The following is a 12,093-nucleotide window of genomic DNA, read 5'->3' as shown; positions in this document are numbered from 1 at the left end:
CTGCAGCACTGAATATAACTTGACAGCCAGTTACCAAAACCTTTTCTTTTTTTTTTGCACTGTTGTACATGTAGTGTTGGCATTCTATGAACTGCAAAAAATGCTAATGCAACAATATGTTAGCAAAGCAACCTAGTCAGAAATATTATTTCTTAAAAAGAACTTAACACTTAAAATAAATTAAGTGCTGTCAATAATTTTAAAACATATGTAAGGATCAATAAAACAATAAACACATACCCACGATGCTACTACAAGCAAGGAGTACTCAAATATCGCAGATTTCACAGCAAGGAAAGCCGAACACGCTACTCTGTCTCTGCTTGACTGCCTCTAAATACAGGTCACATGACAACTCCCTACTTACACTTTTCTTAAAGGGGCCACTACCCAATTATATACAACAGTGACAAAACAAGAACATTTCATAAATCACTTAGGACTATTTACAATCACAACAACACTGAAAGATAAATCACTGTAGACTGATGTGGAATTCCTTGCCAAGACCAACAACAGATTAGTTTTTTAATGTAATTAAATCTTATGAGGAAATTAGTCTTGCTGGGGGAAAATCCTTAAAATGCAAGTTTGTTCCATGAGGAAAGAAATAACGTAATATTTGGTTTTCTTGGCCACTATACACAGGCCTCTAAGTAAATGTATTGTCTGTCAGATATATTTCGTTATAAAGACCAAGATTATCAAACTTCAGTAGGCCTGGACTTGTTTGCAATGCAAAAAGACTTTTCTCTAGACCCCTGTGTTACGCACTTTTGTGTACTGTAACTATTTAGTGCAACAGTGAGAAAGGAAGTGAGAATATTGCAATTAGGAAAGTGAAATGGCAAATATTTTTTTCATTTAGCAAAGCAATTTAATCATTACAGATGTTCCTCTTTTCATATGATTTGTTCAACAGTATTTTTACCAAACCATAGAGTTTTATTTGTGCAAAATTTCTATTCTTGCTTTTTGGCTGTACCTGAACAGATAGGACAGAATTGTTTTACAGCCGTGAGAGCATCAAAGAACAAATTTCTCTATCTCTCTCTCTCTTTTGGCTGAGACATTGTCATTCAGTCTTGGTCTGGGTGCAATTACCTGGGCCTTATTGTATTACCACCTGCGCAGGGTTCCCTTATTCCACATCTTCAGCACAGTCCACAGGCTCATGCTATTCTATTAGTACCCTCCCCCTTTGAGGTGACTTCTGTAATTCTGTCTTTCTCTGTCTTCTATCACTCTCTCCCACTCTCTGCTCTCTTCTTTACTGTGCACGGTGAAAATTGTGGTTGGAACATGAGGATGTGTTAGGACTACTGATGGTTGCATGCTGTGATCCCCCTGTGAGCTACTCTCAGGTTGCAGTCATATGATGTGGGTTCTCCCTGCTCCATGGCCTAACTCATTATTCTACTGTGAGTAAGGAAAATAAATACTGTGTACTAGCTCAAGACCATTCTAAATGGTCAATGTATACAAAATATCATTTTACCTTCACATTATTATAGGCAAAGAAGACCTCAGCTCAACCTACAGTAGCTCCAGTCAAATGTTAACAACAGTATGTAATTTGTTACCACTACATGATCTGGGCTAAATTGTTGTACATTTCCATTAAAGGAAAAAAAAAAAAAAACAGTGGTCGCCAAAATAACTTAAAATCGACAAAAGTAATAATAATTAAAAAAAATACTACTTATTAAATAATAAAAATTAGATAGATAATAATAATAAACTGACTTGGACAAAAATTATGGTATGTCTAGAAAATATAAAAAATAATTTGACCATAGGGACATGTTAAACTAAAGTGTATTCTGTAATTAGCATCACAGATGTCTTTAAACTTGTAATCAGTCAGTCTGCCTAATTAAAGGCTGAAAAGTAGTCACTGTGCTGTTTGGTGTGTACCACACTAAACATGGACCACAGAAAGCTAAGGAAAGAGTTGTCTTGGGAGATTAGAAAGTAAATTATAGGCAAACATGGTAGAGGTACGGTAAAAGTTATAAGACCATCTTCAAGCTTGATGTTCCTTTCACCACAGTTGAACATCTTATTCAGAAGTTTCAGGTGCACAGGACTGTAGCGAACCTCCCTGAACATGTCTGCAAGAGGAAAAATTATGACATATAGAAGAGACAGTTAACACGAATAGCAACCAAAGAGCCCATAAGATCTTACAAAGAGATTAGAGCAAGGTCAAGGTACATCAGTGTAAGATCGCACCATCTATTGCAGTTTGAGGCAAAGACGACTGAGGAAGAATTTACTGCTGATAGCAAATCATAACAAAGCGAGACTGGAATGTGCCAAAATGCATATTGACAAGACACAAAGATTCTGGAAAAATTCTTCTTTGGACAGATGAGACAAAAATAAAAAAATTTCACAGATGCAAAAATTAAGCAAAAAAATAAAATGGGCATTGTACTGTACCTACTGTGAAACATGAAGGAGTCTTGGTTATTGTCTAGGGAAGGTTTGCTGCATCTGGCTCAGAGTGTCTTGAATCTGTACAGGATACAATGAAATATTGAGACTATCAGGCATTCTTGTTAACTCACTCATGAGCCCGACTGCGTAGGTAAGATAGGGGTGTGACCATTGTTGGTTTTTCTTTCTTTAACGGAAACGTACCAATAATTTTGTCAAAATGTGTGTACTGATATGAAAAGTTAATTATTCTAAGAAAATGGGAAACAAAACCCCCTGGTCTGATGACACAAAGATGGTCTGATTAGCTATTTGTATTTAGGAAATTAAGCATTTTACCTTATTAAAACCATCCCTACAGTCAAACATGGTGGTAGATGTTTTCCTGTGACTAGGACTGAGAGATTAGTCAGTATAGAGGAAAAAAAATTGCAGATAAAATGAACAGCTATCCTGAGTGGAAACCTTCTCCAGAGTTCTCAGAGAATGAAGTATATATATATAGTACACACATCTATCTATTTCTCTATAATGTTATTTACCGAATATTAGAGGACAGTCTAACATGGAGCATGATTAGTAAAACATTTAAGAATTGTTTAATAATGAACTGTATGTTAGCGTGTTGTTTACTCAATGCACTTTTATTTGATTTTAAACTTGATGCTTTTAATTAAAATTCATAAAGTATAATAAGATGCAATTAAGACCTGCTGTAGTTACTAGAGAATACCACTTTAGCTGGAATGTAATATCGTCCTTGAATTACATTTAGAGGAACAATAGTCTTCTATAACTGCTGACATGAGAAGCAATGGTAACCAAGGTAACGGACAAATTGCTTGATCAAGGATGCAGCAACCAGCACTGTAGTAAGAGAAAAATAATAAACAACCTTCTCTAAAGAATTACAAATGACACAATGCCTTTCTTCCACTTAGTGCTGTAGTTCCTTCATTGATTTGCTTTTAATTTATAAATATAGTCAGGACTGAGCATAATATGTTTTGTTCTTTACTGTTAGAGTATATTTAAAACATACACAACAATAAGTCAATCACTTCAACACTGTTAAATAGGATTCAAATAAGTAAAAGATTAAAATGGTTTTGATTTCTATACTTTTATATATTTTAATTGTCAGGCTGAAGACTGTTTAAGACTCACTAACCAGATTTTTTCCAGTTTGATTTAATCAAAACAATCAAATCATTAGGGCAAACGGAAAAATAGGCCCATGAAAAAAGGTACTCAATTAACTGATGCATTTCTTTAAAATAGCTGTTTTAAATAAATGTCATGATACAACATATTTCTTCATGCAATATGCAATATATTTATTATATCACACAATATACTGTACTGTATAAAGATAACGTTTTCTGAGAAAATCTATAGAATTGCTTAAACAAAGGAGGAGCCAGTGTTACACTAATTTATTTAAAACTCTCTGCTGTTGTAGGGCCACTAGCTGGCCTGCCATAATTCCTAATTGTGGAATTATATATTTTTGTTATTATTATAATTTTTTTAATCATTAGCTAGCTTTCAATACACAACTTGGTTTACTGTTAAGGTGCCAGATTGCACATCCTTTTACAAAAATTTAGAAGGAATAAGGAACAGAAAACTCTGGACAAATTTTCAAGTGCGAAATTTGTCCTCATTCATGTGTAAATAAGAATCAGCAATGTGCAACATATATGTAATGTGCTCCAACACAGGCATGAAGGAAACAAAGCAAGTCTGATCGGTTGAGTCCTACTACATGTGGTGTTTTGGTTGAACGCCCGAATAGCTCCCCCTCAGTCTCTCCATGTTGACTGGGAAAGCACACCGCTCAAGGTCAACAGGACTCTGGTAAGACTGTGACCAGCTACAAGTATCTGGGAGTCCATATCTCTGAGAAAGGACACCTCAGAATTTAAATTCGGCCTCTAAGATGTTTGTGGTGGCTTTTTTCAATTGCAGTCCTCTCACTTCAAGGAGTTTGAGGGTTTGCAGTGAATGGCCTCCAAAGCCTCAGTACCCAACCTCGACTGGCTCACAGCGAACTCTCCAGCTGCTGTTCCAGCACTCCGAGCTGAGCTCTGTGTATTTCGCCCTCTTGCGTTCGTGTGCCTCTTCAATGCGTTCCTCTCAGGGATCTGTTAGTTCCAGGATGACCTCTTGCTTGGTAAGCTCTAATGTTAATACCATATCTGGGTGGAGAGAAGTGGCTGTGATGTTGCCTGGGAACATGAGCTGTCTACCTAGGTCAACTTGAAACTGCCATCACTAGCGGTGGAGAGGAGCCCCCCTGTAGGGCTAGACGGCAGTGTTGTACCTTCTGCCCTGGTCTGATAAAGGTGATTGTTTGTTGGGGGGCTGCCTGGGTCTTGCTGTGCTGGATCGCTGTGCTGATGGTGTCCTAAGGCTTTTAGCACCTGGTCGTGGTGCCAGCGGTACCGCCCCTCCCCTAGCGCTATTCAGCAACTGCTCAAGATGTGCTCCAGGGTGCCCCTTTTCTGGCACAGCTTGCACTCGGGAGGGGCAACCAGGCCCCAGGTGTGCAGGTTGGCTGAGCTTGGAAGGATGTAATAGGCGGACTGGACAAGAAACTTAATCTGAAATGGCTCGGCTTTCCAGAGCTCTCTCCAAGTGATACAAGGAAGTCAGGAGTAGCAGAGAAATATGTAAAGATGGGCAGGATATGATAAGGACAGTGTTACAGCGGTAAGGTGTGCCATAGGTATGACCGACTAGTTTTAGGTGGAGGTGGGACTGCACCAGACTAGCTCTTAGTCCCTTTCTATTTGGAGTGGTGATGGTCCAGATAGGTTGACGGATGAGATCAGACAAGAGTTTTTTCTCTAGATCAGACAAGAGTTTTTTCACTATATATTTGCTGATGATATTTTAAATAGCAGCAAAAGCAGGGAGCAGGTTGAGATGAATCTAGAGAGGTGAAGTGATGCACTGTAGAGAGGAGACATGAAGACCAGTAGGAGCACATAAGTGTAAATAAGGGAAAGGGTGGGGCAAGGAGCAGTTGCAAGATTTAGAGAGTTTAAATATTTAGCATCAACTGTCTAAAGCGATGAGGCATGTGGTAAAGAAGTGAAGATTCTTGCCAATACATTTCTGTTAGAGAAATGCAAATTTCTGTTACGGAAATGCATTGGCAAGAATGAAAGGGAAGGTTTACAGGATGGTAGTGAGACCAGCAATATTGTATGGTTTGGAGATGTTGCAGCTGAGGAAAAAAAAGGAAGCAGAGCTGAAGGTGGCAGAACTGAAGATGCTGTGATTTGCTTTGGGAGTGCCAAGAATGGACAGAATTAAGAATGAGTGTATTAGAGTTACACTGCGGGTAGGATGGTTTTTGGACAAAGTTAAAGAGGCCAGAGTAGGATGGTTTGGACATGTACAGAGGAGGGATGAGGGGTACATTGGGAGGAAAGTGTTAGAGATGGATCTACCAGGCAAAAGGAACAAACGAAGGCCCAAGAGGAGATTTATGGATGTGGTGAGGGAGGACATGCAAGATCTTGGAGTGACAAGGAAAGACAAATGCAAACATGACACAGAATGACTTACTCCAAAATAAAGTAAAGTAGACTTTAAAAACTGAACCTTCAAAGACTCAATAATAATATCACTGATAAATTAAACCTAATCAGTTTATTTTTATATTTAACATGTTTAACTATTTTTCAGGTTGGGTTATTTTACATGCACTCACCTCAGAGTGCTGCAGAAATGTTTGCTCTAACGACATGTGATTAATCTCATAGTGGATCCTCACTTAAGGAGAAAAATCTATCACTATGAGACAAACTGGTATTAAACTTCTTGAAGGAGAATAAACATCTGTCCAAACATCTTTAAATGTTTAGTTTTTTTTAGTGTCATACAGTTTCATCAATGACCAGTTCCAGCACATGTTAGCCTTAAGCTTCATCTCCAATATTCAGACTAGTAGTGTCAGCCCAATTTTTCTCATTAGTTAATGCATTTGTGGATTGATGAGGATTTCACACTGCAGAGAGTCATTCTACATGCAAAGCAGGTTTGGGGTTTGCACACTATCAAAGCAATAGGTAGGTGCATTTAATGATATGCTTCAGTTGTGGGGCATTTCAAAAGGTTATTTTTATGTTATGCTCTGGATCAATGGCAAGTACTCATATGATTATTTAATATCAGCAAATACCCACATGGAGGTATTTCTACTTGTACTTGACAAAAAGCGATACTGGTTAGGCCTGGGTAATAAAAAAAATAATTATATATACTTAAATAGACATTTTTTTCTATAAATAATTGTTTAATAGGATAGCTGGTTTAAAGCAATGCATTTTTAAACCACCGGTGTGTCTTAAATCAGGGGCCACATCCTTCAAAGAATGCATTTGAAGGCTGAATATGTCATAGCATTGTGACTAAGGTTGTCAAATTTCGAATGTGAAAAAGTGTAATGTAGTGTAGAGTATGCTTTTATCTTCCACACACTCACAGCAGGAAGCTGATAGAATGAACTAGCATTAAAGGGAGCTTATCACCAGGGTCTGAATAGGGAAATTCTGTAATTGTTGTCCCCTACAGGGACAACAATGCCCAACTTGAAGATTTAATCAACATGACAGTCTGACTCGACTTGCTGAGGCAAATAAGTCCAAGAAAACACTTTCTTCAATTTCTTTAAAACACTTTTTTCCTGGAATCCATGGAACTGGGAAGGATGAGAACAGCGAAGACTTATAGGCAATGTCGAAAAAAAGGCACGTCCTCAACATGAAATTGGGAAATGTCCAGTATGAGCGAATAAATGTGTGTTGTAAAATTCTGAGTCATCCACTTTATCCAGCTTGGTCAGTAAAATAAAAATTCACCCAATGCTGAATCTAGCGCTTGAAGTCCAGAAAAAACACTTTCTTTGTTTCCGTATTAAATGACTACAGGGTGGCTGAAAATTTTATTGACCATTATTGACCAGAGGAGTAAAAAAAATTCCACTAATCCTGATGGAACATCTGTTAAACAACAAGGCACTGGATGGCTGTCACCTCACACTACACAGAATCAGTTTCACTTTGGGTAAATGCATCCCATTATGAAAACATCTTCCTACGCTCAAAAAAGTCAATGTCAGAATGAATGTGGGTGGCCTTGGAAAAGTGAACGACAATTGTTAAAATGCAAGTGTCGCCATTGGAGCTGTGCCAGTGACAAAATCAATGGCAATGTGTGACCAAGGGCGGTGAGGAACTGGAAGTGGTCTAAGGAGGCCTGCTGGTGGCCTATTGCTGCTTTTGTGGCAGCAGTTGTCACATGCTGCCACATACATGATGATGTACTCCTTTAATGTGGGCCACCAGAAACACTGCTGTATGATGAACTGAGTGTGTATGCCCCCAGGGTAGTAGGCTAGCTTAGAGCAGTGTCCCCATTCCAGAACCTGTGTACCCATGGTAGTGGGGATAAAGAGGCGATTTTGGGGGACACGGCTTTTACTTGGAGATCCTGGGTGTGGGCTTGTCTTACTTGGCTTTCTATATCTAGAAGTGTGGCAGCCACTAAACAGCGAGGATGGAGAATGGTCTCCTGGGGTAAAGGGATTTGATCTAGAGAAAACTGTCAGGACTGAGAAGCTGGATTGGAGTTCTTGGCTGCAGCCAATGTCACAGCTAGCAGGTCTTGATCTCCAATGTCATAATTTCTCTTATCAGGTGAAAACGCTGTCAGAAAAAAAGAAACAGTGGTGTAACTTGGAGTCTTTGGAAGTCCTTTGAGACAACACTGACCCACCCCTCTTTCAGATGCATCACTTCTACTAGGGATTAGGGATGGTAAGAACAGTTTCTGGTGAAGTTCCCCTTTCCCCCAAGAAGTGTACTCTAAAGTACCTAACACATGGCTGTGGTTTGGATGACTGTGGGCAGGGCTGTTTACTGATGACAAGCTAAACTTGGGAATAAAAGGGATAGTTTACTACATGCATTCACAATCTTCAAGAACTTATCGGCTCAAGAACTTATTCCAGCTATGAGACGGCAAAAGATGGCACAGTGTGGGTTGAGGAAGAAGTAGGGAGGCCGCTCCCTCATGGCCAACTAGAAACATATACATGTGATGGAGAGCCAACAGGAGGAGTCAGAAGAACCATCAAAAATCGCTTGCAGAGCTTCTTGTTTTTGGTGAGTTGGGACATCCTTCACACTATAAGAAAATGTACAGTTGAGTACACTATAAGAAAATGTACAGTTGAGTATGGCCGCAGGATGGAAGCAGATTGGGACATGTCTGTCTATGAACTGATGGCGTTCATCTCCATCCTTCTCTGGAGGGGGGTGATCAGAATTCCGTCGCTGGCTGATGCATGGTCGGCAACATTGGGGATCTCGCACGTCAAGAGCACAATGGCCCGAAACCGCTTCCAGGACATCATGAGACACCTACGCTTCGATGACAAGGACACATGCACTCAACGGGTAGCAACAAACAAGTTCGCAGCAATCTCAAACGTTTGGCAGATGTTTGTTACTAACTGCATCAAGTCTTACAAACCGGGCCAGCACATCACTGTCGGCGAGCAACTTTTTTCAACCAAGTCTCGCTGTCCTTTCCAGCAGTACATTGCCACAAAACCTGACAAGTTTGAATCACGTTTTGGGTTGCATGTGACTTGAAGTCAAAATACATGTGCAACGCTATCCCTTATCTTGGCAAGGACCTCAGTCGTCCCTCTGGGGAGAGACTGTCCGAGAATGTGGTCATAAAGCTGATTGAGCCTTTCATGGACAAGGGAAGAACTGTTACCACTGACAATTACTTTACTTCATTGTCACTTGCTGGACGACTGCTCAGCCGGAAAACTACCCTTGTTGGCACCATAAACAAGATTCGTCGTGAGCTTCCACAATCATCCAAACAATCTTCGGACCGCAACGAATTCACCACACAGGTATGTTGTCGTTATTTTCATCTATTTTTATATAAAGTGCTGTATTATTTATTTGATCTATTTTAATATAAGCATTTATATAAGTGCTGTGTTATTTCTTCTTTTCTATTTTGAACCTAGAGCAAGAGCTCCCAATTTCATTGTGCTATTATACTATATATAAAAGTGCAATGACATTATAGTTTTATCTTTTCTTATCTTACTTATCAGGTGTTTTCAACAACTGGCACTACACTCACAGTTTATGCGCCCAAGCGGAGGAAGACCGTCTGCATCCTCAGCACCATGTACAACATAGTTGAGATTGGGGATAACAGAAAGAGGAAGCCAAACACAGTCACTGACTACAACACCATGAATTGTGGCGTGGACATTATGAACCAGAAGGTTCGACAGTACACCGTACGGGCAGGAACACGGCGATGGCCAGTCGCTGTGTTTTACAACTTGATTGACATGGCAGCAATGAATGCTCATGTGCTGTATCAGGCATGCACTGGAGTGAAGCAGAGAAGGGTGGATTTCCTGGCGCAGCTTGCAACTGAGCTTGCTGAGCAGTTTATGCAAGAAAGGATGGTGGACAAGGAGCAGCTGCTTTGGCAACAACCTGCCACACCACACCCAGGGAAAAGGGCCAAGTGTCAGGTGACCTTCCAGTGCAAGAAAAATAATGCAACCTTACGCTGTGTAGCCTGCTACAAGTACACATGTGGAAAATGCAAAAAGGAAACAGTGGCAGTGCCAGATATGTGCCAACAGATCACACCAATGAACTGCTAAAATACTGGTCACTCACACACACACACACATATACAAACACCAGATGTTGCACACCTATGTAAATATATATATTTTCCTATTAGTGGTAGTAGTTTTTATGCTGGGAGAAGGCTACGTGGAGATAAATGAGTGGAATTTACATACCATTTGTCTTTAGTATGCCTTCTCTATGCTTTTCTTTTTATTCTATTTTATTGTGTTTTCTTATTGTATCAATTTGTTGGCTAGTCGTGCAATACATTTCACTTCATTTCACTTCACGACGTGTATGTATGTGAATGTGACAAATAAAATTTGAATTTATGTTGTATGTTTTTTGTTTAAGAAAATAAACGCTTTGAACTTTGGAATCTTTGAATACATTTTTTCTACACCAATTGTAGATTACATATTGCTCCTAGATGACTGTGATCCCTGATTGTAAAGTCAATAGCACCTTGTACGTCGCTCTGTAAGTAATTGCCACATTTACAGAACAAAGGCAACTGTTCACACGTGATTAAGGATATTAGGTAAAAACAACCGGGCCAAATGGCCCCTCTCTGGTAGAGCTAGGGGGATAGGGCCAAATGGCCCCTCTCTGGTAGTTCTAGTGTTAAAGGAGTTCGGCATGGTCATGAGTGGGAGTGGTTAACGGTTCTTAATTGTAATTTTGTTAAGGCCTCTATAATCAATGCAGGGTGACGAGGGGAAAAAGAAGCCTGCACCACAGGGGAGGAAGTTGATTGATGCCTGCCGCAAGGGACTCTGTGATGTAGCGGTTCACGGCTTCTCTTTCAGGAGGGGAAAAATGTGTTGTGGTGCCTGGGAAAAGGTCTATCACACAATCATAAAATCAGTGGGGAGGAAGTGAGATTGCTTGTGCTTTACCTAATACCAGCTTGGTGTTTGAGTATTCTGATGGAACATTAGAAAGATCAAGATGTTCATCTACCATGATGGGTGGAGGGGAATGGGTATCAGCTAAACAGAGACAAGATGCAAAGCTAAAGGACTCCAGTCGAGGATTGTATTCTTGACGAAGTCAATATGGAGATTGTGGAGAGTAAGCCAGGGTTGGCCAAAAACAATTGGAGTATAGGGGCTATCAATGACAAAGAATGAAATGTTCTCCACATGGTTCTAGTGGGTGACGACTCTGCGGCATACTTGTTCAGCCAAAGCTAACGCTAAGGCTAGCCCACCGGAGCACACCTCTTCTGTGCTTCACGTGTCCAACAGGTTTGCTCTCCTCAGTGATGCACCCGTTGAGAAACCTGAAAAAGCTCTGGTTATAGGAGACTTTATACTGAGGCACAGGCTAGTCCTTTAAGGGCGCTAGCGGCAGTGGTTAGGTGTATCCCGAGAGCCAGAGTACCGGACATAACAGGTAATCTTAGGGCTCTAGGACAGCACAGGTTCTCAAAGATAGTGGTCCATGCTGGAGCTAATGATATACACCTTCGTCAATCAGAGGTTAGGAAGCGTAACTTTACAGAGGTGTTTAAACTAGCGAAGGTAATGTCTGATGAAGTAGTATGCTCTGGTCCTATCCCAATGAGATGTGGCGACTTAGCCTACAGCAGGGTATGGTCGCTGAATCCCTGGATGTCCAGGTGGTGCTCCGAAAAAAGTTTGGGCTTTATAGACAATTGAAAGACCTTTGAGGGCAAAGCTGGCCTGTTAGGGCAGGAAGGTGTCCATCCCACTCGGGAAAGTGCTGCTCTCATTTCCTGTAGTAACTAGAAGAGACCTAGTTAATCGGTGACAATCCAGAGCCCAGGCCAGGGAGCAGACAGACAGGCTAAACCAACCATCTGCTAGCTGCATAGAGTCGTCATTCAGGGTTTATCATACTGAGACAGTGTCTGGTTCCCTGCAAAAATGCAGAAAGATTCAGAAATTGTTTTAGTAATTTAATTAACATAGAAAAACCTGAAACCTGG

General features: G+C 40.4%; 1 protein-coding gene across 1 annotated transcript; it reads left to right on the top strand.

Annotated features, from left to right (window-relative positions):
- The first annotated feature begins 9,103 nt into the window (after window positions 1-9,103).
- On the top strand, window positions 9,104-10,168 carry LOC128520309 (uncharacterized). The gene is made up of 2 exons (XM_053494499.1): window positions 9,104-9,388; window positions 9,599-10,168. The coding sequence occupies exons 1-2, from the start codon at window positions 9,125-9,127 to the stop codon at window positions 10,166-10,168; spliced, it is 834 nt and encodes a 277-aa protein (XP_053350474.1). The 5' UTR covers window positions 9,104-9,124.
- The last annotated feature ends 1,925 nt before the right edge of the window (window positions 10,169-12,093 follow it).

The sequence above is a fragment of the Clarias gariepinus genome, chromosome 4, assembly GCF_024256425.1.
Source record: "Clarias gariepinus isolate MV-2021 ecotype Netherlands chromosome 4, CGAR_prim_01v2, whole genome shotgun sequence".
NCBI classification, from domain to species: Eukaryota; Metazoa; Chordata; class Actinopteri; order Siluriformes; family Clariidae; genus Clarias; species Clarias gariepinus.
The sequence above is the reverse complement of the archived record's forward strand: the minus strand, read 5'-3'. Positions and strand labels throughout refer to the sequence as shown.